The sequence below is a fragment of the Scyliorhinus torazame genome, chromosome 16 (assembly GCF_047496885.1).
Source record: "Scyliorhinus torazame isolate Kashiwa2021f chromosome 16, sScyTor2.1, whole genome shotgun sequence".
NCBI lineage: Eukaryota > Metazoa > Chordata > Chondrichthyes > Carcharhiniformes > Scyliorhinidae > Scyliorhinus > Scyliorhinus torazame.
Genome location: NC_092722.1, coordinates 101,809,572 through 101,837,466, shown reverse-complemented (window position 1 = coordinate 101,837,466; position 27,895 = coordinate 101,809,572). Strand labels below are relative to the sequence as shown.

The 27,895-nt window shown below is 45.5% G+C and overlaps 1 protein-coding gene across 3 annotated transcripts in view; it reads right to left on the bottom strand.

Moving 5' to 3' along the window:
- herc4 (HECT and RLD domain containing E3 ubiquitin protein ligase 4) overlaps window positions 1-27,895 on the bottom strand; it is a 169,445-nt gene that overhangs the window by 33,278 nt on the left and 108,272 nt on the right. For all 3 annotated transcript variants that reach the window (XM_072478795.1, XM_072478796.1, XM_072478797.1), the window contains 3 exons: window positions 21,827-21,970; window positions 11,944-12,110; window positions 7,339-7,405 (listed from right to left, as the gene is read on the bottom strand). In XM_072478795.1, coding sequence (XP_072334896.1) covers window positions 7,339-7,405; window positions 11,944-12,110; window positions 21,827-21,970 — 378 coding nt within the window. The remainder of the gene's footprint in view (window positions 1-7,338; window positions 7,406-11,943; window positions 12,111-21,826; window positions 21,971-27,895) is intronic.

Below are 27,895 nucleotides of genomic sequence, written 5' to 3'. Positions count from 1 at the left end.
CTTACTTTCTTGGTATCCGCAAGTCGTCCCTGCTTCATCGTCACACAGACTGACGAGAACAGAGACCTCACAAACCTGCATCTGAGTGCTCAGAGTCAGTTTAATGCTATCCCATACTTTTGTCGGTCTCATTGAAACATTCCACTCTGTCAGCAAGGCAGAATTCAACCAGATTTTGGAGAAAATTGGCTGTCCAATACTCCTCAGTCTCATCTGCTCCTTCCACGATAACATGCATTCCACTGTTCAGTGTCCAATAGTTTCAGTGTGAAGAATAGAGTAAAAGAGGGCTGTATCCTAGCCTCCACTTTGTCAGGTATTATCTTCTCCACGCACTTGATCTTTACCTTCCCTGAATACATGGAAGGAGTTCACCTGCATATTAGGTCAAATGGCATGTTCTACAACCGATCCAGACTGAAAGCGATGGAGAATGCACAGCATGTGTTGATCAGAAAACCCTCCTGCTCGGTGTTGCTGCACTTGTTGCTCACACAGATATTTAGCTACAAAGACTCACAGATTGCCTCGCCCATGCCTGCAACGTATTCTCCCTGACTATAAACAGCAAGAAAACAGTGGTCATGGGACAGGAAGTCACATCTTCACCACTGATCTCGCGAAATGACACCCTGGAGTCTGTGCAGAAAAGGCCCCTTGGCCCATCAAGCCTGTTTCGATTAAAAAAAACTACTCTAATCTACACTAATCCCACTTCCCAGCACTTGGCCCATAACCTTGAATGTTCTGACATTTCAAGTGTTCATCCAAGTACGTTTTAAAGGTTGTGAGGTTTCCTGCCGATGCTACCCTCCCAGGCAGTGCATTCCAAATTCCCACCACCCTCTGGGTGAAAAATCAAATCCCTTCCAAACCTCCTGCATTTCACCATAAAAGTATGCCCCGTTGTCATTGATTCTTCAACCAAGGAGAACAGTTGCTTTCTATCCACTCTTATACACCTCAATCAGGTACCCTCACGGCCTCCAAAAAACAACCCACGCTTATTCAGCCCCTCTTCACACATAAAATGCTCCATCCCAGATAATATCCTGGTGAATCTCCTCTGCAGCCTCTCTAGTGCAATCACATCCTTCCTATAGTGCGGTGACCAGAATGGAACACAGTACTCCAGCTGTGACCTCACCAAAGTCCTTACAGCTCCAACATAAACTCCCTGCTCTTATAATCTATACCGCGACTGATAACAGCAAGTGTCCTGTATGCCTTCTTAACTACCTTATTAGCCTGTCCTTCCACCTTCAGGGATCTGTGAACAAGCACCCAAGACCGCTTTGAGCTTCTTCGTGTGCTGCAATTCACTGAATACTGCCTTGTACTCCTTCCAACGTGCATCACCTCACACTTTTCAGGGTTAAATTCCATCTGCAACTGATCGGTCCATCTGACCAATTCACCTATATACTCCTGTAACCCATGACCACCTTCTTCACTGGCAACCAGGCCAATCCGTGCCATCTGCAAGCTTATTTGTCATTCTCCCCCCCCCCCATATTTTCTTCTATATCATTTATATATGTAACAAACAATAAGGGATGCAGCAATGATCCTTATGGTATGTCACTGGACACTAGCCTCGTCACATAAACAGCCTTCTACCACCATCCTGTCTCCTATCACTAAGCCAACTTTGGATCCAACTTTCCAAGTTATCTTGGATCCCATGTGCTTACCTTCTTTATCAGTCTCCTATGTGGGACCTTGTCAAAAGCTTTGCTGAAATCCATATAAACTACATCAACTTCACTTGTTGCTAACTTTTGGTTGGCTCTTAATTCGTAATTTGCTCTGTTTGTTTAACCTTTGCTCTAGAGTCGCCAGGTATCTTTATGATACCACCATGAGGTTCAAGTTCAAGTACTGAACAATAACTCAACACACCAATTAGTAAGATTCAAATCAAAACACATTTATTATATACAGTAAGTCACTACTTATGCATATAACTCTACTTTCTAGACTATTTCTATCACTAAAAGGCCTGTACTTAGCTTCGGAATTAGCCCACCAGGTCAGGGGAACAAATGGATTCAAAAGCAGGTATGGACTTGTAGCCAGGAGTGCCTGTCTCGTAGCGAGTGTTGACTGGAGACTTACATGGTTGATGTGGCCGCTTGGGCAGTTCACTCTCAGGGGTTGATTCACATTGTTGAGTGACCCTGCCAAGAAGACGGATTTGAACTTGGGGGCTTTACTTTATAGTCCCCAGGGGCTTCCCGCCCTTTGGGGCGGACCCCGTACCTGGTTCCAAATGATTGGACTGCGTTCCGATCACTTGGATCGATTTCTCCAATACTGGAGTTGTACCCTGATCGCTGGGTGGTCCCTAAATATCCGTTGGCCTTCCTTTGTCTTGGCTCCTGCTGGCGCCGAGGAGTCTGGCTTGGCTTTATTCACCTTAAGTGTTGCAATTGTGCCTTGGAATCGCTCATTACTATGCAGATGGCTGCTGGTTTCAGTGCTGTCTGGTTTTTGCAAGTTCCAATACACAGGATTTCTGCACTTGCTTGTTTTTGCCTGTGTTGGCTGAATTTCCCTTTAGTCTTTGCGGTTCTCCATTTTAAGTCGGGAAGTGGCCAACCCAGGTGGCTACACCTTGCCCTCATCTATACACTTGGTCACCTCTTGAGAAAATTCAATCAAATTTGTTCAGCATGACCTCCCACTGACTGTCCCTGATCAAACCTCACCATGTGAAGATTAATTCGGTCCTTCAGAATTTCCTTCAATAGTTTTCCAACCACCGATGTGAGATTCTCTAGTCTGTCATTCCCTGGTTTATCTGCACTCAGGAGTTTCCCTTTGCTAGGGGGCCGTCCAAGATTGCCGCTATCACTGCTTTCCCCATGCGGTTGGGTTCCTGAGCTCCGGGGTTTCCCTTTGTCCAGGGGGCACCCAACATGGCCCTTGTCCTGTAGCAGGAATGGTAAGTCTGACCCACCCAGTCCTTCCTTACCCGCTGATGGTCCTGCTCTCTCAGGTGTGTCCCATGGAGGAAGACTATGTCGGGTCTCATGTTTCTTAGGTGGGTGAAGATGCTGGATCTTTTCACTGGGCCGTTAAGTCCCCTGACATTCCAGGTGACTATCCTGGTGGGGGTTTTTTGTCCCCCCACTCCTTTGAGATTACCATACTTACCTGGTGGAAGTGCCCCCGCACTCCGGAGTTTCCCTTTGTTAGGGGGCCGTCCAAGAGGCCGCTGTCTCTGCTTTCCCCCTGCACTCCGGGGTTTCCCTTTGTTAGGGGGCCGTCCAAGATGCCCGCTATCACTGCTTCTCCATGCGGTTGGGTCCCTGCACTCCAGGGTTTCCCTTTGTCCAGGAAGCACCCAACACAGCCGCCAACAGTGTGTCCACCATGTTGGTAGGCCCCTGTACTGCAGGATCTCCCTTCACCCAGAGACCGTACTGGGTGGTTGTCTGCAGTACTACTTTGTTCCAGGCCCCTGATTGCAGCCCTACATAGCCTTTTTATCCGTTTCACTCTGTTCCTGTACCTTTCCCCATGACCCCCTGTTCCCGTTCACCACTCTGTCCTCCTTTGCTTCTCCGTCCCCGCTGCTCGTCCCCCCCCCCCCCCACCCCAAAACCAGGCGCTGTCTCCCCGTTGGGGGAGCGCCGCGGCCTCTATCTGCTGCATGCTCCCGGCGCTGGCTCTCCTGCTAGTGTGGTGACCCTCCTCTCGGGAGTTACTGCCCCGCTGTCCTCCTGCCCACTCTGTGGTTTCCATCTGTTCTTTCCCCAACTTGCCTTACACTTGTTCCTCCGCCTTCCTTCTGCCGTTGTCCTCGTCCGCACGTATAGGGCCACCCTCTTCAGCCTGCGGCGGTCTCTTGGGTGGCAGCTGATAGTTCGTCAGTCGGGCTATGTTGAAGGGGGGGAAAGAGGAGTTCTTCTCTCTCTTCCCCCCCCTCCCCTGCCCCTTGTTGGGTTGCTGCCGCATTGCCCTTCCCAGTCTCTCCTGTTGTCTTTACCCAGCCCGCACTCTGCAACAAACTTATCTGCTTCAGCCAGGGCCATAAAATAAAGTTCTTTGCCCTGGTATGTGACCCAGAGCTTGGCTGGGTACAACATTCCGAAGCGTACGCTGCTGCTTTCGCCCTGTTGAATTCCGGCCAGGTTAGAACCCGTGTCCTGATAAATTTGGAGTCTGTGTCCTTCCCAACTGCAGTTCTTGGAGTGCCTGGCCCAGTGCAGGATTCTTTCCCGGTCCTGGTACCAGTGTAGTTTGGCTATGATAGTCTTTGGTTGTTCTGCCGCCTTGGGTTTCAGTCGTAGTGAACGGTGGGCCCTGTCTATTTCTAATGGGTTAGGGAAGGTCACCGTTCTCACCAGGTTGCCCAGCATTTGGGCACATAGTTAGTGGGGTCTCTGCCTTCGGTTCCTTCTGGTAGGCCCACGGTCCACAGGTTCTGCCTCCTTGACCGATTTTGATGGCCCTCGATCTTCCCGCTCAGGTTACCCTGCGTTGCGACCGGTCTCTCCACCTCCTTTTCCAGTGCCACGATCCGGTCTCTTTGGTCGGTTGCGGCTCTTTCAAGGTGTTTGATGGTGGCTTCCTGGACCTCCAGTTTCTTTTCGGCCCTGCTCAGAGCAATCTGTATTTGTATCAGAGTTTCAGCAACCGCACCTTTTATCGCAGCCTGTATGTCTGTTTGAATTTCTTGATGGTGCTCTTTCAGTGCCTCAGAAGGATGTCGCCGTCCAGTTCCCTCCAGGTGAGGGAAGGTTTTGTACTTGGCTGTTCCGCCATTTTCGCTCCGGTGAGACTTGAGCTCAGCTGCCTCGTGCGTGGTCAGCTCGTCTGATTGCTTCCGCTCCAGACCCCTTCCACGTCTGGTCCCTGTGCCTCCCCTGGCCTGGCCTTTTCCCTTCATTTTCTTTCTCCTTCTTTCGTCTCCCATGTTCTTCACGTTTGGGTAACAGGTCGGTAGGAGTTTTGGCGGTGATGGTTTCACGATTCTGTGGGAGGAAAGTGAGAGAAAAAAAAGGGAAAAGAGACCCCCCCCCCAAAAAAAAAGAAAAGGAGAAGAGAACCGAGAAAACAAAAACCCCACTAAAAAAAAATCCACGTGTTTAAAAAAAAAAATGAGGTGAAAACAAAGAGTTCTCCTTCGATCAGGCTGATCCCACGATGCGGCCGTTGCTCACCCTACCCCCAAGAGAGAAAAGTGAAAAAAACAAGAATATCGCGAGAAATAGAGACCCACGAGACAAAAAGAAAGAGAGAAAAAAAAAAGACCAAAGGAAGAAAGACCCCACGAGAGAGAAACAAAAACCTTGAGAGGAAACAAGATTTAAAAAACCCTCTAAAATGATGGGATTTTCCTTCGATCGGGCTGATAAGCCCAAACTGCCGGCACCAGTGTGGGAACCACCCACGATGCTGTTACTCCAAGCCGCCCTCCACTCGCAAAGTTGGCCCGTTGCGCCTCTGCCACTGTGTCTTCCCTTCCAGTTCTTTGGTCGCTCACCCAATAGTCCTCTTTTTTTTCCCCCCAGTACTCTGGTTAAGTGCCTTCTTATGCCAAGTTCTGAATGTTCCAAAATATTTCAATTGTTGCACTTAAAGGTATTTTTGATAGTAGTAGAGAGCCTCCACATGCGTGCTACCCTCTGAGCGCAGGCCCCGCCCCCCTCATCCTTTGCACGCTTGAGCCAAAGCGGCACTGACTAATCTCCAGCCGAAAGGCACAAAATGTGTATTCATTAAAGTTTGAAAGCTTGTTGCCTGTGACTCGGTCATCACCTTACTGACATCTTTCAATAGTCTTTGGTGCAGTCCATCAGAATTCTATTAGTGAGGAGTTGTTATTCTTTGCAGTTCTTTTTCACGACACCGTGTCAATATCCTCTCTAGTATATTTACATCTACATTTCTATCATTTTTAAACATCATTGCAAAATGTTTAATACCTCCACATGCCTTCTTCCTCCAACCAGACTTGCTTGCTCACTTTCCTGGGTGCTTTTAGCTTACCGTTCTAATATTTATAAAAAGTGTTTATTTTCCAATCTTTTGCTTATTTTTTTAATGTTCCCTTTTGCCTTACAAATCTCTTTTCCACCAGACGTTCTACATACCACAAGCTCTGGGCAAGCTTGGCGGACCAGCTGTTCTTCTGAATGTTTATATACCCCACTTTCCAAGTTTGTTTCGCTTCAATCTTCCTATTTTTTTTTATATACACAGAACTCCGTCTTGGTGCCGCCCTTTAGTTTTAGGGCAATTTAATTATCGAATGCTCCCCGAATTGTAGATTTCCCACAACCGATTTATTGACCCTCTGGCCACCTTTACAGTTTGGTTTAGTTGTGTCAAATTTCTTATCAAACTGAACTTTCCTTTTCCTAACAATCCATATCTGTGGCCCTTAATTGTCCTTTTCTATTCTTAAATTACACCCAATTATTTTGTGGCCAGTGTTTTCCAACTGCTCTACTATTCTCATCACTTAGTTGACCCATTTCATCTCCTCAAGCGAAATCGAGCAAAGCTTATTTCATGACTATGCCAGGAGCATGCTGGTGCAAAAAGCAGTTTTGGGTGTATTCTTCATTTTGACAACATTCATTAACTTGATTCCAGTCTTTTCTGCAACATTTAAGATCACCCAAAATGGCCCTACTTGTACTTGCAAATCTTTGAACTACAAGGATCTCCCAATCTTTGACATCCCCAATTTGGTGGTCAATAATGCAAACTAGAAACTTTACAGTTTACCTCGTATTTCCAAGTTCCATCCTTGCACAATCTCTCAGTGCTATAACAGAAGGATTCCCCAGGGATTGCATTGTTACAGAATCCCTTACCCACCCACCAGTTATCATTCCTGGAAATAGGAATGTTAAGATCTCAGCCCTATCTGAAAACAAACCATGTTTCCATTATATCACATCCCTCCATAGTTTCTAACTGTCCAATATTGCTTCCAATTCCTTGTACATTCAGATACATATCATTCAATCCTGACTGCAATTTGTTTTTGCAACACTGACCCGTTTTCCTTTTCTCCTGATTTTCTCATCGAATTTGTGACATTTCTTGCTTCCTCTATGTTATGGCATCTAATTTAAAAATGTAGACAGCATAAGCACGTGCTGCCAAGAATCAAATTTTGCTTAATCACTTCACGCAAGTATTCGTTATTCGGGAACAAAAAACTCTTGTCCAACTTCTCATCAATACTAAATTTTGATTCAAGCTAAACTTTCTGCTGGCTCATTACAGCTTTATCCCCTCCTTTAGGAGTTTGCCACCCAGAGCAAGAAATAAGTTTAAACGTGCTCAAACAATCTGATTTAAGTAATGACTTACTGTGAAGTTGAGGGAGAAGATCTCTTCCACAGCCTCCTCTGGGTAATCCAACAATTGCTGCATACTCCTGTATAAAAGTACCGATAGATATAAAGCTAACTGATTTGAAATGAAAATGAAATGAAAATCGCTTATTGTCACAAGTAGGCTTCAAATGAAGTTACTGTGAAAAGCCCCTAGTCGCCACATTCCGACAACTGTTCGGAATTTGCTGGTGTAAAGAATTATGATACGAGTACACACGTATGTGAACAGAATTTGCACTCCTACGAATAAAAACTGGGAGGCAGGTGAGGGCACAAGTATCTTGGGAGGGTTGTTGGGCTGCAGCAGATAAGAGATAGGAAACAGCCAGGCAACGGAGAGATTTGAAAACATGTCAGAATTTTTAAACCAAAGTGTTGCTTGACCAGAAGCCAATTCCAGTTAGAGGGCACAGTGGTGAAAGATTAACTAGGTTTGGTGTGAGTAAGGATTTAGGCAGTTTTTCAACTTCAAGCTTACAGGGGATAAAATATGGGAGGCTGACAGGGATGCACTGGAATAGTTGTGGTAACAGAGGCATGGAGGTTTCAGCAGCAGACAAGCCAAAATAAGAATGGAGTCAGGCAATGTTAACACCAGCATGCTTGCTGGTCTGGCAACTTTTGCCTGAAGACCGAACTAAAGGCCCTTACCCGTATCACCCAAACTGCCCCTTCCTCCACACTGCCTACCCAACCCCACTTTTAGAGGGGTCTCAGCCCCTACACCCATCCCCATCCCATCCAGATCCTCCCCCTCCCTCAACCAACAGGAAAGAGGCACACCCAGGATTCCTCAACCCATCCTCCCCCCAAACATTATAAAATACCAACAAGGCAAACATGTGGAAATAGAGCAGAACATTGGTGCATATTATACCCACATTTCAAAAACACCCCAAACATCAGAAAAACATTCCCCATCAACCCTCCTCCAAACCATGCTCTTTAATAAAACTGTTTGCCTCTTCAGATGACATAAAATAATGTTCTTTCCCCTTAAAAGTAATGCAGCATTTACCTGGGTACAGCACACCAAACCAAACATTATTTTGGAAGAGCACCGCCTTTGACCGGTTAAAACCAGCCCGCCGCTTGGCCAGGCCAGTGTTCCGGTGTCATCATCAACGCAACCCCTCCTCTCTCACTTGGACTATCGACTGTGCAGCAGCATGTCGCCTCAGTTGATGTGCTAGCAGGTGGCTGTCCTTCTCCCCATACTCATACAGGAACCCCTCTCTCCCTCCGAAGCTGGCCCACTGCCTTTCCTGTTTTCTACAATTTGAATTCCGCCTGTAGCTTCTTCCACTAAAAAGTTCCCTGGTCGGGCCCTCGAACTCTGCCTATCTAACTCCAATATAGTACCCACCAATCGTTGCCTCTCCATCTTATCCCTATGGACCTTGTACTCAATCACCTCCCCCGCACCACCGCCTCCCAAAACATAGAGGGCAAGACCTTCCCATTCTGATTGAACTTTATGCACTCCTTAATTACTGAAGCTATCGTTCCACAAAACATTTCATCCGTTAATAGCGCTGAGTCCATCTTCCACAGGTTCCTGTTACTGGCTCACGCCTAACATTAAATGCGGCACATGGTCGGAGACCACAATCGCCCCATATTTCCACCCCTTCTGTCACCGGGAGAATTGAATTGCCCACCATGAAAAAGTCTATACGGGAGTACACATGAAGCACATGGAGAAGCATGAAAACTCCCTCCCTCCCAGGGGCTGAAACCTCCAAGGATCTGGTGACGATGTCAATGTGGTTTGGGGGGTGTTGCAGAATTCTTTAAGTGGAGAAGATTAAATTTGCCCTTTGGGGTTCGGAGGAGGGGTTCTGGATGAGATGGAGACTGTTCGTCTCCTTGTTTGAGGACCTGTTCGCTGCCAGCGGCTGGGGGGAGGAAGAAAAGGTTGACCTATGGGAATTGCAATGCTTTTGATTAATTATGTGTTTATATGTATGTAAGCCCTGGTTTGAATAAAAATACTTTCTAAAACAAATAAACAGGTGGTCTTAATGATGTCATATTTATGCGATTGGGAACTCAGTGTGCAGAGAAATATGGCCGCAAGGTTGCAAACAGTTTAGTCAGCCCCTGACAGTTGCCAGGAAGAAGGGAATAGAGTATGGATCCGACGCTGAAGACAACAGCTTTGGTGTTCCCAGTATTTAATTGGAAGAAATTTCTGTTATCCGGTGCTGGAAGCTGGACAATCAATCTGAGAATTTATCGACAGTGTTAGTAGTCAAGAGAGGTGAGATAGAGCTGGGGGTCATCAGAGTATATGTGAAAACTAATGCTATACTTTCAGATGATGGATGGTGTTGTTGAGGGGCAGCATGTAGATGAGAAAGAGGAAGGGGGCCAGGATCAATTTTTGAGAGACACCGGAGGTAATGGTGTGGGAACAGGAACCAATAATTAGCTAAGCTGTTTTGTTGGTGTAAATAATCAAATTCTACATTTTATAATTGTCAGAGATGGAAACACTGACCTCCTTCATCTTAAATTGAATTATTTTCCCAAATTAAAAAAGCTGAATTTTGAAAGCAATCAGGAAGTTCTAGTTATTTTATTTTGTTGAGAATTGGAATGTTTAACATTTCTTAAAAGCTGAGATAGGCAGAGGGCAAAAAAGAAACATGCATTCAGGAATTAATCACAAACATTCAAATCAAATATTTGTAGTGATACCTTTCTTAGAAAATTACAAACAAATATTTCTGGATCCTGCCCTCAAGATACATTGTTGTCAGACCCATGCTCTCCTCCCCACTTGGCTGATGGGTAGCAGTAGGGTAATGGGTGGCAGCAATCTGGCTGCCTAAGTTTTTTTTCTATTTAGTTTCTTTATTTTTATCTCCAGCGTGTAGCACTCGCGGCAGTGAATACCCCATGTCAGGAAGATAAGGGTTACTGCCACACATGGCATTGAGTCCTGATCCAAGGGAATTCTGAAGTGGGGTTTGCCCATATGCATTTGTTCTAACCCAAGGGTAGATCCTGAATTCTAAAATATCAAACCATACCCCCAAAACAATATGGTCATAAGTATTTTAGAAATTGTTTTGTACATTTTGTGCAGAAGACACGCACAAGTCCTAGAAAAGGCAACTTAACAAATCTGGTCTGATCTGGAGGAAGGTCCAGGATGGAATGTTTTCTTTATTCTTTCTTGGGATGTGGGCATCACTGACTAGGTAGCATTTGTTGTCCATCCCTAATTGCTTTTGAACTGGATGGCTCGCGGCCATTTCAGAGGGCAGTTAAGTTAACCAGATTGCTGTGGGTGTGGAGGCACATGTAGGCCAAACCAAGGAAGGTCAGCAGATTGTCTTCCCTGAGGGATATTAGTGAGCCACATGGGTTATGACAATTGATGATTCGTTTCATGATCACCATTACTGAAAATAGTTTCCAATTCCAGATTTATTGAATTGAAGTTCTCAGCTGCTGGGGTGAACCCACGTCCCCAGAGCATTAGCCTGGGTCTCTTGATCATTAGTATAGTGGGCAGCAAAGTAGCACAGTGGTTAGCACAGTGTCTTCACAGCTCCAGGGTCCCAGGTTCGATTCCTGGCTTGGGTCACTGTCTGTGTGGAGTCTGCACGTTCTCACAGTGTCTGCATGGGTTTCCTCCGGATGTTCCGGTTTTCTCCCACAGTCCAAAGATGTGCAGGTTAGGTGGATTGGCCATGCTAAATTGCCCTTGGTGTCCAAAAAAAAGGTTAGGTGGGGTCACGGGGTTAGGGTGGATGTGTGGGCTTTGGTAGGGTGCTCTTTTCAAGGGTCGGTGCAGACTCGATGGGCTCCTTCTGCTCTGTAAATTCTATGACATTACCACTGCACCACCTTCTCCCCTATGCAGGAGCATCTGGACATGGCAGCATCGAGACAAAAAGAGTTGGAACAATTCATTACCGTTTTAAATATTTTTGCACACTTTCTTTTGAGAATTAAATTTGGGAATTAATTTTGATGCAGTAAAGCAATCCACCGACATCCCCCGGAGCCGGGGGACATTTATAGCCCCCAGGAAAGGCTGTGCTTCCTAAACCTGCTTGTAGGCAGAGGACTGAGCATTTGTATTTGGTATTTTGAGTAAAGTGGACTGACACCTTGAATGTGCAGTAGAATTTGCTTTAGGGCTTCCTCAAACTATAGTAAAATAGCGATGGTCCCCCCACTGAGGGAAGAAGTGGAAAACCCAAAACATAACCTATTAAACAGTAAAATACTACTGAAACATAAACAAGCACTAAAGCTTATATTTATTTACTTCAAGAATACCAACAATTTACTGAGCCTGGCTCAAAGTTTGAAAATATAAAACCAGAAATATACAATCTTCTCAGAACTATTACTATGGGCCGAAGAAGGTAGAAACAGTTGGTATTCTTGGAACAAAAGGATTGTATATGTTGAGAGCTATTAGGATTTCACGATGAAAGTTTTAGAGGTGCGCCTAATCCTGCGATTTTCTCAGATCCAATTTAGTTTCAGACAAATTCTGCGTGAAGGAAATTTGAATGAATGTAGACCTTTTAAAAAAGCAGTCACACTAACTAACCTGCCAACGATGGGCATCAATTCTTTCAGGTCATCTAAGGTAGGTTTCTGTTTTAGCAGTTTCTTATACAGAGCTAATGGAAAATGCAGGTCAACAATGGTAAAGTTGTAGATAGCAAGACCACAGATGACACCAATCAAATGAAATAAATCAATTTCTTCAAAGGTCTAAACAAGATAAACAGAAACATTCATTGTAATGCTTGTTCTACTTAATCTCTTCACATATTGCCACAATTCTTAACATTTTAAGTTCATAAATAAAATAAATCATGTAGAATGCAGCAAAACTAACATAGTTCATCAATGAGATAATATTCAAGAGAGAAAGTGTTTTCTCCAATTATTGGTTGGAATTTTAGTTTAACATCTATTTCAAATAAGGCCTCCAAGGGTTTAGAGGAATGGAGTAGTATTTAAGACCAGGAAGATACTCTATTAAGTAACTAAGACTGGAAAGCAGCCAAGCCAAAAAAACAGTTTTGGTCCAATTACATTATGTGCAGAGTTGGCTGTGGGTTTCATTGGTAAATCATCTTAATTACATTAACCTCTACTCACAATGCACAGAATTTCCAGCAAAGTGAATTGACATCCCTCACCAGTGACATTAAAGAAGAGAGGGAACATCAGAAATGGGGCTTTGCACAGAAAAAAGGAAGCTCAGAAAATAAAACGCAATAGGAAAAGATATCTAAGAAAACACTTTACTAATATAACAGGTCTCACAATCTTGAACTCTCCGAAAGTACTTTATAACAAATAAAGTTCTCTTGAAGTATAGTTGCTTTCTAATGTAGTCAATTTGCACTCAGCCAGATTTCACACTCAATGTGATAATGATCAAATAACATATTTCAGTGATGTTGGTGGAGGGATAAGTGTTAGCCAGGACACTGTGATAACTCCCTCTTCTTTGAAAAGTAGAGATCTTTTAGAGATCAGTTTAATATCTCATCCAAAAGATGGCACCTGACTGTGCAGCGCTTCCTCAGGGGTCAGCTGAGAGCACATAGAACAGTACAGCACAGTACAGGCCCTTCAGCCCACGATGTTGTGCCGACCATTTATCCTAATCTACGTTCAACGTAACCTACACCCCTTCAATTTACTGCTGTCCATGTGCCTGTCTAAGAGTCACTTAAATGTCCCTAAGACAAAGTTATGCGTGGAGTCAGAGAAAATGGGTGAGATGCTTAACGAGTACTTTGCATTGGTATTTACCAAGGAGAGGGACATGATGGATGTTGAGGTGAGGGATAGATGTTTGATTACTCGAGGTCAAGTCGGCATAAGGAGGGAGAATGTGTTGGGTATTCTAAAAGGCATTAAGGTGGGCAAGTCCCCAGGTCCGGATGCGATCGTTCCCAGGTTACTGAGGGAAGTGAGAGAGGAAATAGCTGGGGCCTTAACAGATATCTTTGCAGCATCCTTGAACACGGGTGAGGTACCGGAGGACTGGAGAATTGCTAATTGTCCCCTTGTTTAAGAAGGGTAGCAGAGATAATCCAGGTAATTATAGACCGGTGAGCCTGACGTCAGTGGTAGGGAAGCTGCTGGAGAAGATACTGAGGGATAGGATCTATTCCCATTTGGAAGAAAATGTGCTTATCAGTGATAGGCAACATGGTTTTGTGCAGGGAAGGTCATGCATTACCAACTTAATAGAATTCTTTGAGGAAGTGCCAAAGTTGATTGATGAGGGAAGGGCTGTAGATGTCATATACATGGACTTCAATAAGGCATTTGATAAGGTTCCCCATGGTAGGCTGATGGAGAAAGTGAAGTCTCATGGGGTCCAGGGTGTACTAGCTAGATGGATAAAGAACTGGCTGGGCAACAGGAAACAGAGAGTAGTAGTGGAAGGGAGTTTCTCAAAATGGAGAACTGTGACCAGTTGTGTTCCACATGGATCCGTGCTGGGACCACTGTTGTTTGTGATATACATAAATGATCTGGAGGAAGGTATAGGTGGTCTGATTAGCAAGTTGGCAGATGACACTAAGATTGGTGGAGTAGCAGATAGTGAAGGGGATGTCAGAGAATACAGCAGAATATAGATAGATTGAAGAGTTGGGCGGAGAAATGTCAGATTCAAGAGCGAACTATACGGTAAATGAAAAAGTTCTGGGGAAAATTGATTATCAGAGAGGTCTGGGTGTTCAGGTCCATTGTACCCTGAAGGTGGCTGCACAGGTCGATAGAGTGGTCAAGAAGGCACACGGCATGCTTTCCTTCATCGGAAGGGGTATTGAGTACAAGAGTTGGCAGGTCATGTTACAGTTGTATAAGACTTTGGTTCGGCCACATTTGGAATACTGCGTACAGTTCTGGTCGCCACATTACCAAAAGGATGTGGATGTTTTGGAGAAGGTGGAAAGGAGGTTCACCAGGATGTTGCCTGGTATGGAGGGTGCGAGCTATGAAGAGAGGTTGAGTAGATTAGGATTATTTTCATTAGAAAGATGGAGGTTGAGGGGGGACCTCATTGAGGTCTGCAAAATCATGAGGGGTATAGATAGGGTGGATAGCAAGAAGTTTTTTCCCCAGAGTGGGGACTCAATTACTAGGGGTCACGAGTTCAAGGTGAGAGGGGAAAAGTTTAAGGGAGACATGCGTGGAAAGTTCTTTACGCAGAGGGTGGTGGGTGCCTGGAACGCATTGCCGTCGGAGGTGGTAGAGGCGGGCACGATAGCGTAATTTAAGATGTATCTAGACAGATAAAAATGGGCAGGGAGCAGAGGTATACAGATCCTTAGAAAATAGGCGACAGTTTTAGATAGAGGATCTGGATAGGTGCAGGCTTGGAGAGCCAAAGGGCCTGTTCCTGTGCTGTAATTTTTCTTTCTTTGTTCTTTGTTCTAATGACTCTGACTCCACCACCTCTGCTGGCAGTGCATTCCACACACACACCACTCTCTGTGTAAAGAACCTACCTCTGACATCTCCCCTCTACCTTCCTCCAATCACCTTAAAATTATGTCCCCTTGTGACAGCCATTTCCACCCTGAGGAAAAGTCTCTGGCTATCCACTCTATCCATGCCTCTCATCACCTTGTACACCTCTATCAAGTCACCTCTCTGACTTCTTCGCTCCAGTGAGAAAAGCTCTAGCTCCCTCAACCTTTCTTCATAAAACATGCCCTCCAGTCCAGGCAGCATCCTGGTAAATCTCCTCTGGACCCTCTCCAAAGCATCCACATCCTTCCTATAATGAGGCGACCAGAACTGGGCACAATATTCCAAGTGTGGTCTAACTAGAGTTTTATAAAGCTGCAGCAAAACTTCGCGGCTCTTAAACTCAAGCCCCCATTAATGAAAGCCAAAACACCATACGACTTAACAACCCTATCAACCTGGGTGGCAACTTTGAGGGATCTATGTACGTGGACCCCAAGATCCCTCTGTTCCTCCACACTTCCAAGAATCCTGCCTTTAACCCTGTATTCAGCATTCAAATTGGACTTCTAAAATGAATCATTTCACATTTATCAAGGTTGAACTCCATCTGCCACTTCTCAGCCCAGCTCTGCATCCTGTCAATGTCCTGTTCTAACCTGCAACAACCCTCAACACTATCTACAACTCCCCCAACCTTCGTGTCATCAGCAAACTTACTAACCCACCCTTCCACTACCTCAACCAAGTCATTTATAAAAACCACAAAGAGCAGAGGTTCCAGAACAGATCCTTGCGGAACACCACTGGTCACCGACCTCCAGGCGGAATACTTTCCATCCACTACCACTCGCTGTCTTCTTTCAGCCAGCCAATTCTGTATCCAGACAGCCAAATTTCCCTGTATCCCATGCCCCCTAACTTTCTGAATGAGCCTACCATGGGGAAACTTATCAAATGCCTTACTGAAATCCAAAAACACCACATCCACTCCCCGACCTTCATCAATGTGTCTCGTCACATCCTCAAAGAATTCAATGAGGCTTGTGAGGCATGACCTGCCCCTCACAAAGCCATGATGACTATCTTTAATCAAACTATGTTTTTCTAAATAATCATAAATCCTATCTCTCAGAATCCTTTCCAATATTTTGCTCACCACAGATGCAAGACTGACGGGTCTGTAATTCCCTGGGATTTCCCTATTCCCTTTCTTGAACAGGGGAACAACATTCGCCTCCCTCCAATCATCCGGTACTACTCCAGTGGAGAGTGAAGACGCAAAGATCATCGCCAACGGCGCAGCAATCTCCTTCCTCGCTTCCCGTAGTACTCTTGGGTATATCCCGTCAGGCCCAGGGGACTTATCTATCCTTATGCTTTTCAAAATTTCCAGCACATCCTTCTTCTTAATATCAACCTGTTCCGAGTCTATTAACCTGGTTCACACTGTTCTCATGCCCAACAAGGTCCCTCTCTCTAGTGAATACTGAAGCAAAGTATTCATTTAGGGCCTCCCCCATCTCCTCAGACTTTAGGCACAAGTTCCCTCCACTATCCCTGATCGGCCCAACTCTCACTCTGATCATCCTCTTATCTCTCACATAAGTGTAGAATGCCTTGGGGTATTCCCTAATCCTTCCCACCAGGGCTTTTGTCATGCCCCCTTCTAGCTCTCCTCAGTCCATTTTTGAGTTCCTTCCTGGCTACCTTGTAACCCTCTAGAGCCGAGTCAGATCCTTGCTTCCTCAACCTTATGTAAGCGTCCTTCTTCCTCTTGACTAGAAGTTCCACTTCTCTTGTCATCCAAGGCTCCTTCACCTTGCCATTCCTTCCTCGTCTCAGTGGGACAAAACTATTCAGCACTCGCAGCAAGTGCTCCTTAAACAATCCCCACATTACTGTTGTGCATTTCCCCAATAACAATTGTTCCCACTTTATGCTCCTCAGCTCCTGTCTAATAGCAGTATAATTTTCCCTCCCCCAATTAAATACCTTCCCACACTGTGTGTTCCTATCCCTCTCCATGACTATGGTAAAGGTCAAGGAGTTGTGGTCACGGTCACCAAAATGCTCTCCCACCGAGACATCTGACACCTGGCCTGGTTTGTTGCCAAGCATTAAGTCTAATATGGCCTCCCCCCTAGTCGGCCTATCTACATATTGAGTCAGGAATCCTTCCTGCACAAACCTGACAAAATCTGCTTCGTCCAAACCAGTTGCACTGAGGTTCCAGTCAGTATTAGGGAAGTTGAAGTCACCCATGACAACAACTCTGCTACTTCTGCACTTTTCCAAGATCTGGCGCCCAATCTGTTCCTCTATCTCTCTATTGGGGGTGGGGGTTGTAGAAAACAATAAAGTGACTGATCCTTTCTTGTTTCTGACTTCCACCCATACTGACTCAGTAGACAAACCCTCCTCAACTGAAATGAAATGAAATAAAAATTGCTTACTGTCACAAGTAGGCTGCAAATGAAGTTACTGTGAAAAGCCCCTAGTCGCCACATTCCGGCACCTGCCTCCTGTAGCCACTTAAAATGGCCACCTCCCGATTCAAAATGGCGAACGGCAAATGCTGATGGAAAAGTCAGCCAACAGGACAAAAACGAGCAGCTGCAGGTTGGCTGTGTATTTACCTCTGGAAAGGCCAGACAAGATCGATACCAGCAACCATCAGCATAACAAAACACCAGCCATCTGCATTCTAATGGGTAATCCCCGGGAACAATAAGCAACATTTAGATACACAAAGCAAAACCAGACTCTTCGGCGCCAGCAGAAGCCTACACAAAAGGAGGTGAACGACCACCTCAAGACTGGCCATCGATCAGGGAACCGCTCCAGCATTGGAGAAAATCGAACCAAGTGATTGGGACAAAGGCCAATCACTTGGGACCAGGTACAGGGTCCAACCCGAAAGGCGGGAAGACCCTGGGCACTATAAGAATTGAGCCCCAAGTTCAAATCGCTCTCTCTTCCAGCTCTTCTTCAGCTCGCTTCCAGCTCTCGTCACTCTTCAGCAGCTGACCGAACCTGTAAGTCTTACTTCAACCCTCGCTACGAGATAGGCGCTCGTAGCTATCAATCTGTACCAACTTCGAATCCCGCAGGCTCAGAACCCGAACGAAAGGCCATTTGTTTCCCTGACCTGGTGGGCCAGTTCCAAGTTAAGTATAGGCCTATTAGTTGTAAGAAGTAGCTTAGACGTAGAATTTATGCATGAGTAGTGATTACTGTGTATAATAAATGTGCTTTGATTTAAATCTTACTAATCGGTGCATTGGATTATTGATCATTACTCAGACTTGAACCACGTGGCGGTACCATAAAGATACCTGGCGACTCAAGAGCAAAGGTGATAAAACAGAGCAATTAAACTAAGGCAAAGTTAGCAACACTCCTTTTCTACCTCCTTTTCTGCAGCGGTGGTGCACTCCTTAATTAACAGTGCCACTCCCCCTTCTCTTTTACCTCCCTCCCTATTCTTCTGAAAACATCTAAACCCCGGAACATCGAACAACCATTCCTGCCCCTGTGAAATCCATGTCTCCGTAATGGTCACAACATGGTAGTTCCAAGTACTGATCCATGCTCGAAGTTCATCTCCCTTATTCCTGACATTCCTTGCATTGAAACAGACACACTTTAACCCATTCCACTAAGTGCAACTTTGCCCTATCAACTGTCTATCCTTCCTCACAGACTTGCTGCATACGATTTCTGCCTGTTCAACAGCTACCCTATCCTCTATTCCATAGCTCTGGTTCCCATCCCCCTGCCAAATTAGTTTAAACCCTCCTGAAGAGCTCTAGCAAACCTCCCACCTAGGATATTGGTGCCCCTCCAGTTTAGGTGCAATTCGTCCTTCATGTACAGGTCCCACCTTCCCCAGAAGATATCCCAATGATCCATATATCTGAAACCTTCCCTCCTGCACCAGCCCTGTAGCCACGTGTTCAGCTGCACTCGCTCTGTTCCTTGCCTCACTTGCACATGGCACCGGTAGCAATCCTGAGATCACTACTCTGCTTTTCCTGCTCTTTAGCTTCCAACCTAACTCCCCAAATCACTTTTTAGATCCTCATCCCTTTTCTTAGCTATGTCATTGGTGCCTATGTGCACCGCGACTTCTGGTTGCTCCCCCTCCCCCTTAAGAATCCTGTAGACTCGATCCAAGCCATCCCTGGCCCGTGAGTCTCGATCGCGACCACAGAATGTCCTATCCATTCCCTAACCATTTATTCTCCTATCACTATTGCTTTTCTATTCTCACCCCTTCCCTTCTGAGCCACACTCAGTGCCAGAGACCTGGCTGCTCAGGCCTTCTCCCGGTAGGTCATCCCCCCCAACAGCATCCAAAACGGTATACTTGTTTTGAAGGGGAACAGCCACGAGGGATCCCTGCACTGTCTGCCCGTTCGTTTTCCTTCCCCTGACTGTAACCCAGCTACTCTTTTCCTGTACCTTGGGTGTGGCTACCTCCCTGTAACTCTTCTCTATTACCCCCTCTGCATTCCGGATGATCCGAAGTTCATCCAGCTCCAGACCACGGTCTCCGAGGAGCTGGAGCTGGATGCACTTCCCGCAAGTGTAGTCAACGGGGACACCGGTGGTATCCCTCACCACCCACATCCTACAGGAGGAGCATGCAACTGCCCTTGCCTCCACCCCCTCTTACCTTACAGAATGTAGCTGCCCTGTGGACCAACTGGAACTCCGCCCTCAGACTCTGCTCCCAGTCAGCTGCACTCTCTGTAAACTCCTGGCTCCCTTCTCGCTCTTTGAGGAAGTGTAGGAAATGAAATGTAAGGAGCACCTTACTCCCTTCTCACCCAACTCCCTCAGTCACCAAACTCTCACTATAGCACTCAAATGCACCCAAATTCAGCACTCAGTGCAAACAAAGTCAGCACTGTAAGCTGGCTCACATTTATACTGTGACTCTAGCCTCTGAAAACTGGCCTAATCCAATAAACTAATTAACAACCTCCAGCTGCAAGTAGAACCTTTGTTCAAAGCTGATTGAAAATTCACCTTCTTCTAAACCAAACAGCAACTTTTAAGTTAATTAACTAAAGAAAGAAAAACTCGACTTTAGATAAAAATGAACCTTTAATATCCCTCAGTCACCAAACTCTCACTATGGCACTCAAATGCACCCAAATTCAGCACTCAGTGCAAACATAGGTTCAAGTCTCTGCAGTGGGTCTGTGCCCATGATTCTTGACGGGATGAGTGTGTTAATACTGAGTTACAGCTAATACTCTGCAATTAATGTAATTTGGGAGAACAATGGTACATTACATTTAGTATCCGTTAGTGTGAGATATTATAGAAAATGATGGGGCAAACGTCAGACAGGATGAATGATGAAAGAGATCTCGGGGTCGTTAGCACTCAATACTCACCTTGCCCAGCTACTTCAGAGCAATTAAAAAGCAAAGAGAAGGTTGAACTATATTGCCAAAACAGTAGAATACAAGTCAGAGGAAATCACCCTCAAACTGTCACTGTTCCCGTCAGACTGTAACTGTATCCAATTCAGAGGTGAGAGAAATAAAGACTGGAGGAACTTGGGCTTTTTAGCCTTGAAAGGAAGCAATAAGTGATCTTAGAGTTATACAAGATAGCATACGACAAGGAAAATCGTGATAGTAAATTTGTTCATTGTGGAAGATGAACAATTTAGGATTTATGTTAGAAAATCATTCTACAGACAGTGATCAATACACAGACTAGACTACTGGATGGAGGGGTGGCGGTAAACTCTTGAAATTATGAAAGAGTGAAGGGACGGTGGGGGAAACTATAGGGGCGAGATTCTCCCAAATCCCCTGATGAGCGGACGCCGGCGTACAAATATGGCGCGAATCACTCCTGCGTCAGCCCAACCGGAAGTTGCGGAATCCTCCGCACTTCTGGGGGCTAGGCCAGCGGCAGAGGGGTTGGCGGCGCGCCAACCGGCTCCGAAGGGCCGGCGTGAGTTAGCGCATGCGCAGAACCGTGGCGTGTTTCCGTGCATGCACAGGTCGGCCGGCGTATTCTGGCACATGCGCAGGGGGGTGACGTCTCTGCGCCGCCCATGGCAGAACCCTAGAGGCCGACGCGGTAGGAAGGAGTGCCCCCACAGCACAGGTCCGCCCGCAGATCGGTGGGCCCCGATCGCGGGCCAGGCCACCGTGGGCGCAGATCGGTGGGCCCCGATCGCGGGCCAGGCCACCGTGGGGGCCCCCGGGGCCAGATCCTACTATGCCCCCCCCCCCCCCCCCCCCGAGGATCGCACCAGCCGGCCTACCAGCCAGGTCCCGCCGTGTGGGACCATGTCCAATCCACGACAGCGGGACTGGCCAGAAACCTACGGCCGCTCGGCCCATCGAGGCCCGGAGAATTGCCAGGAGGGCCGCTGCCAATGGCCCCCGACCGGCGTGGCGTGATCCCCGCCCCCGCCCGAAAACCAGCGCCAGAGAATGCGGCAGCCGCTTTTTGAAGCAGCGGGGCGAGATTCACGCCGCCCTGCCGGGGATTCTCGCCCGGCGGGAGGTTGGAGAATCCCGCCCCTGGTCTTTCACATTTAATGAAGCAAGATGGGCTAAAAAAATAATAATAATTTCTAGAACCATGCAGATTTATTTTTAATGATTTTTTACTGGGGTGATGTGCCAACAATGCTTTTACTATTTCAGTATTTATAGTCCTGTGACTTTCCAATTCTAATCAGGAAACTGGCTGCCAAAAGTCTTTTATTAAAACGTGCGTGCGAAGCTATATGAACTTAGTGTGTTCAGTAACTGGCACCCGATAGGTTCTTGGTTTACCTAGTGTCAAAGTTGTTGCATTCTTAGTCGATAGATTTTACATAATGGGGTTTACTGGAAATCAGCGTAGGTGTCTTCGACATTCATGACTCAAAGTGGCAAGTGCGGAGAACCCATTTGTGGGATGAGATAAAGGTCTTACACCAAAATTGATTTTAATTTCCATACCTGAAATGAAAACCAGATGAGTCTAGACTCCTCATAGTATCGAAACATGCCATATTTAGGATCTAATAAGTCTCTCATAATCAAGAGGAAAAACTCCTTCCGAACGCCTCCAGCATCCACAGCTTCCTCTCCAACAAAAATGACCTAAGTATGAAAAGAAATGCAGCATGTCTGACCTGGACTCTCTGCGAATACTTCAGAAGTTATAACTTGATGCAAAACAATTTGGCCACACAAAACAATTTGGCCACACAAACACTCCAAAATCCATTGTCTGCAAGGGGTGAAAGGTCGACATGTTAGCGTGCTCCATGCCCAACCAGGTTCAACGAGCTGTACGCTGGCCCCGGTTGGCATTGCAGGATCCGCCCGCCCCTCACCCGTCAGTGGGCAGCACCCTGGGGGCCTCTGGCGCCAATCTCTGATGCCAAGGGTGCTGTTGGCTGACACTGGCCTCCCCAGCGGCTGCCGTGAGTGGTTTGGCGGTGGTTGGCGGCCAGTTGGGTGGCGAGTTTGGGGCGGGGTTGGGGACGGTGTGACGGGTTGCCGGGGGGCGGCGGGGGGAGAGAGAAAGTGTCACGGCCTGGAAATACTCAGCAGGTCTGTTAGCATCTGTAGTGAGAGAAAAGCTGACTTAATTTTACAGTATCCTGCCAGCGGGTTTAACACAATATTCCATGGGCTGCCTTTGTGCCACCGCCCAACTATCCCAACCTGGCCACAATTCCGAGGTGGTGGAGAGTCTGGCAGGTTACCCTGCTGGGTCCTCCAGTGGGGGAGGTACTCCATCATTGGCATCCCCCCCTCCTGCAGCCACCACAGAGTTGACTAGCAGCTCTCCAAGTAAGGGACAGCGCAGCCAATTAACACTCCTCAGAAGCATTCCCCGCTGATTCTTCGGGTGGTGGGGTGTGGAGTCCTGTCAACTGTTAAATCCTTCCCAACTAAATCCTTAGTTCATCAGAATTAATCCCATCTTTCTGATGAATATCGCTGACCCGAGACGTTAACTGTTTCCCTCTCCACACACGCTGCCGGGCCTGAGAGAACAGGTAAATCAGTAGAATTAGCCAAGAGTTAGCATTTTAAGAAAGTTGTAAAAGGGATGGTCATAAACTGATTTACAGCGAGGGATTCAGGAGGTATGGTTGCAGGAGCCTCAGGCCTTACCTAGGTCCAACAGGTTTGAGATTCTTGCTTTCTGTGTGGATGAGAACGGGGACTCCAGGGAGTATGAGCAAACTGACCAATAGGGGCCAAATTAAAAAGCAGAACCAAAAAGGTAATAATCTCTGGATTACTACCTGAGCCACAAGCTAATTGACACAGGGTAAATGAGATTATGGAGGTAAATGCGTGTCTTAAAGATTGGAGTGGAAGAAATGGCTTTGAATATATGGGACATTGGTACCAGTATTGGGGAAGGAGGAACCTGTTCCGAAGAAATGCTCTTCATCTGAATCATGCTGGGACCAGAGTCCTGATGAATCGCATAACTAGGGCTGTACTCTCTAGAGTTTAGAAGAATGAGGAGAGATCAAATTAAGGTTTTTAAGATGATAAAAGGTACGGATAACGTGGACGTGGAGCGGATGCTTCCTCTTGTGGGGAATTCTAGAACGAGAGGTCATAGTCTCAGGTTAAGGGGTAACAAATTTAAAACATTAAAGGGTTGTGAATTTGTGGAATTCGCTACAGTGAGTACTGGGACAAAATTTCAGGAGTTGGGACAGGTTTTAATTAATAATGGGTTGAAGGGTTACGTATAATGGGCAGGACGGTGGAGTTGAGGTCATGATTAGATCAGCCATGATTGTATTGAACGGTGGATCAGGCTCGAGACGCTAAATTGCCCACTCCTGCACCTAATTCTTACGTTCTAAGGACTATTCTGTCTAATTCCACCTTCCAGCTCTTCGTCTGTCGCCTGTCTAGGTAACAGCATCTCAAGCACAAATCTGGTATTCTTGATTAATAAGGGGATCAGGGGTTATATGAGTAAGCAGGAGAATGGGGATGAAGAACATTTCAGCCATGATTGAATGGCGGAGCAGACCCGATGGGTTGAATGGCCTAATTCTGCTGCTATATCTTCTGGTCTTATGGACACATATTGTGATGGACAATCATGAAGTAAATAAAGTGACACAAAATAATGAGAGAATATGTACACAAGTTTTTGTATCTTTAATATGTGTAATAGATATAGGACAGTTTAAGAGTTGGCGATCTCATGTGAGAGTACCTTTAAGACATGGATGTTTAAGCAACGTACCTTTAAGAAAACAGTGTTGTCAGAGAGTGGGTGGGGCTGAGCTCAGGTCAGCCATTTTGCAGTTTAGTTTTGCAGTTTGAAAAAGCAGCTTGTGTGTGTCCAGAGAGCTGCAGTTGCAGTTTGGAGGAACAGAGCTGGGTGTGAGTCTGTGTTTTGCAGTGAGCTGGATCTCTGCCATAAAAGACAATCTCTGGATCATTTGGGTGATTTAAACTTATAATAGTGAAGCCTTTAACCTGATGCGATTTTGTTTAAAGGTGTTAAGTCTCTTGGAAGTTTGAAGGAACATTTTAAGGAATTATTTACTGTTGCAATATTTTCTGAGTTATCTTTGAAGTAAGGGTTGTTAAGAGATCCAATGTTTATTTGAGATGTTAAGTTGAGTTCATGGCATAAACAGTGTTTTGTGTTTAAAAACCCGCGTGTCCATGATTGTAATCCCACATTTTGGGATTCTGAAAACGCCTCACCCATAACAGAGATGCCAAGAGATATAATGGGGCAGACTAAGTGCACATATTGGTAGTAGTGGGGTGGGACGATTGGAATGACAAAAATCAATGGCCGGTGATGGGGGCAGAAAATGGTGAAACTGGCTATTCATGCAAACCATATGATAATTAGGATCTAGTAAAGAAGAGAATGGGTGACTAAGGGAATGAGACTTCAGGGAGGATGGCAAGCAAGTAATTGGGAGTGCTTTTAAATGATGGATGGTGAGGTACAGCACGTGGGAAGGAATAGATGGACAAGGATACATGGGTTGAACAAATAGATTAAAGAACAGAAGAAGCACTGAGACTAAGGAACTGTTAAGAAGAGGAAGGGTTAATGGGAAAATAAGTAGGTGGAGAAAAAATAGTTAGGGAACACAGGATGTACATTATCCTCTCTCCGACCCATCAAAAGAAATAATGAAATCTGCAGCCCTAAATAGCCCCCTTTTGTTTTACTATTATATAATGGAAAGAAAGAGACAGCACAACATGGAAACAAAATAGTAACAAGGAGAGAAAAAGCATGGAACTTGTCATGATAATGATCGAAAACCAAATCATTTAATTTGTTGTCCATTTGCTGTAAGCGAATAAAATACTAATTTGTTAAATGTAAAAAAATATCAAGCTCTTTTTGTAATGTAACCCATTAAGGAACTGAACCTTTTTCTTCAAATTTGAATATCTCAAAATGCCACCTATTGGTATTCTTACCTTGGGTGAATAACTTGGTCTTTGTGACAAAAATAATGCTGAAATTATCAGTGCTCAGTGTTATTATGAAGTTAATCGGACAGCAACTTCTGGCATTCACACATACGTGATAAAACATAGGAATCTGGATCCTATCCAATTTAACCTGCCCCTCCACAAAGGTCCATAAGTATCTCACCAATAGATTTGTTATTAAAGTTTACAAATGGTATGAAATTATTCACAAGAAAAAGCTTGGGCTGGTGCACGTAGGTAGAAGTGAATCCTTAAACAGTGCAATATGTCCAAGCTACTGCAAAACAATTTATCTGGCTCTGAAAATTTAATTTCATAACCTGGAGCAGCATTCCTACAAATGTAGTTATCATTGGAGATTTAAAAAAAAAAATCATTTTTATTTCAACTGTATCTTTGCTCCATTTATCTCAGGTTCAATTGCATCTTTCTTTTCCCCTCTATTTCATTTCCTCTCGATGGTTTTTAACAAATTAAACATTTTGACAGTTTCTGGTTTAGACTCGGCATGCCTCAGACTTCTTCAATCGGATGGGTTGAAGGGACACTATTTGAATGTCAAAGATGCTCTGCAAAGGGATCTCTCTTAAATTAGCTGCGGGTGAGGAGGCCATGAAAAGACTGAGCAGCTGCCAAGAAAATAAGCAGTGAGCCCTTATTTTCCCACTGATCGCAAAGTCTGGACAAACTTTCCTGAGGTAATTTTTGCAAGTGCTTATGATCCATAGGAAGACTAACCATTAACCAAAGATTGCTGGTTGATGCCTCACTTTCTTTAAATTATTGCCATTGTAGAAACATGTTGACAGTGCCCCATGTTTAAAGTCATATATGTGGGTGAAGATAATGGAAGACTCCAATGCCTCTGTATCACCACCAAATTTCAATTTCAGATAATATTTTGGGTATTTTTATAAGTTTGAGAAGGAACCACAAGTTGAGCCACATGCCATGGGTAAGGAAGCGTGATGATTATCGGTGAGTCAAGTGTTAGCAATTTGGTTTATGATTCAACCTAGAGACAAATGAAAGGAGGTACACAAGCAGAATCATAGAATGAGGTGGTCATTCAGCCGTTGTGTCTGTGCCAGATCTCCAAGAGCAGCTCAGCTTGTCCAACTTCCCTGTTTTCTCTGTAGTCCACCAAATCTTTCCTTTGCAGATCATCCAATTCCCTTCTGAAAGCCATGATTGTTTTGTTTCTGCCTCCATTACATTACATTCCAGATCCTAACCACCCACTCCGCAGAAATACTTTTCTTTATGTTACTCAGGTTCTTTTGCCAACCACCTTAAATGGGGTTCCTCCGCTTCTCAACTCTTGGGATTGGATTGGTTTATTGTCACGTGTACCGGGGTACAGTGAAAAGTATTGTTCTGAGTACAGTTCAGACTGATCATTCCGTACAAGAAAATACATAGGGCAAACATAAAATACACAATGTAAATACATAGACACAGGCATGGGGTGAAGCATACAAGGGTGTAGTACTACTCAGTGGAGAAGATATGTGAAGAAATCAGATCAGTCCATAAAAGGGTCGTTTAAGAGTCTGGTAACAGCGGGGATGAAGCTGCTTTTGAATCTGTTAGTGCGTGTGGACTTTTGTATCTCCTGCCCAATGGAAGAAATTGGAAGAGTGAATAAGCTGAGTGGGAGGGGTCTTTGATTATGCTGCCTGCTTTCCCTAGGCAGCGGGAGGTGTAGATAGAGTCAATGGATGGGAGGTGAGTTTGTGTGATGGACTGGGCTGTGTTCACAATTCTCTGTAGTTTCTTACTGTCTTGGGACGAGCAGTTGCCATACCAGGCTGTGATGCAGCCAGATAGGATGTCTATGGTGCATCTGTAAAGGTTGGTAAGAATCAATGTGGACATGCCCAATTTCCTTAGCTTCGAGAAAGTATAGGCGCTGTTGAACTTTCTTGGTCGTAGCGCGAAGTGGGTGGACCAGGACATGTTGTTGATGAGGTGCACACCCAGGAATTTGAAGCTGTCAACCATCTCCACCTCGGCCCCATTGATTCAGACAAGGGTGTGTGCTATACTTTGCTTCCTGAAGTCAATGACCAGCTCTTTAGTTTTGCTGACATTGAGGAAGAGATTGTTGTTGTTACTCCATTCCACTAGGTTCTCCATCTCCCTCCGGCATTCTGACTCATCGTTGTTCGAGATCCCACCCACTACGGTCGTGTCGTCATCAAACTTGTAGATGGAGTTGGAGCCAAATTTTGCCATGCAGTTGTGTGTGCATAGGAAGTATAGTAGGGGGCTAAGTTTGCAGCCTTGCGGGGCCCCAGTGTTGAGGACTATTGTGGAGGAGGTGTTGTTGTTTATCCTTCCTGATTGTGGTCTATGGGTCAGAAAGCCGACGAGCCAGTTGCAGAGTGAGGAGTTAAGTCCTAGGATTTGGAGCTTTGATATGAGCTTGACTGGGATTATGGTGTTGAAGGCGGAGCTGTAGTCAATAAATAAGAGTCTGATGTAGGAGGCCTTGTTGTCGAGATGCACCAGGGATGAGCGTAGGGCCACGGTGTGGGCCAGTTGTGGCAGCATACAAATTGCAAT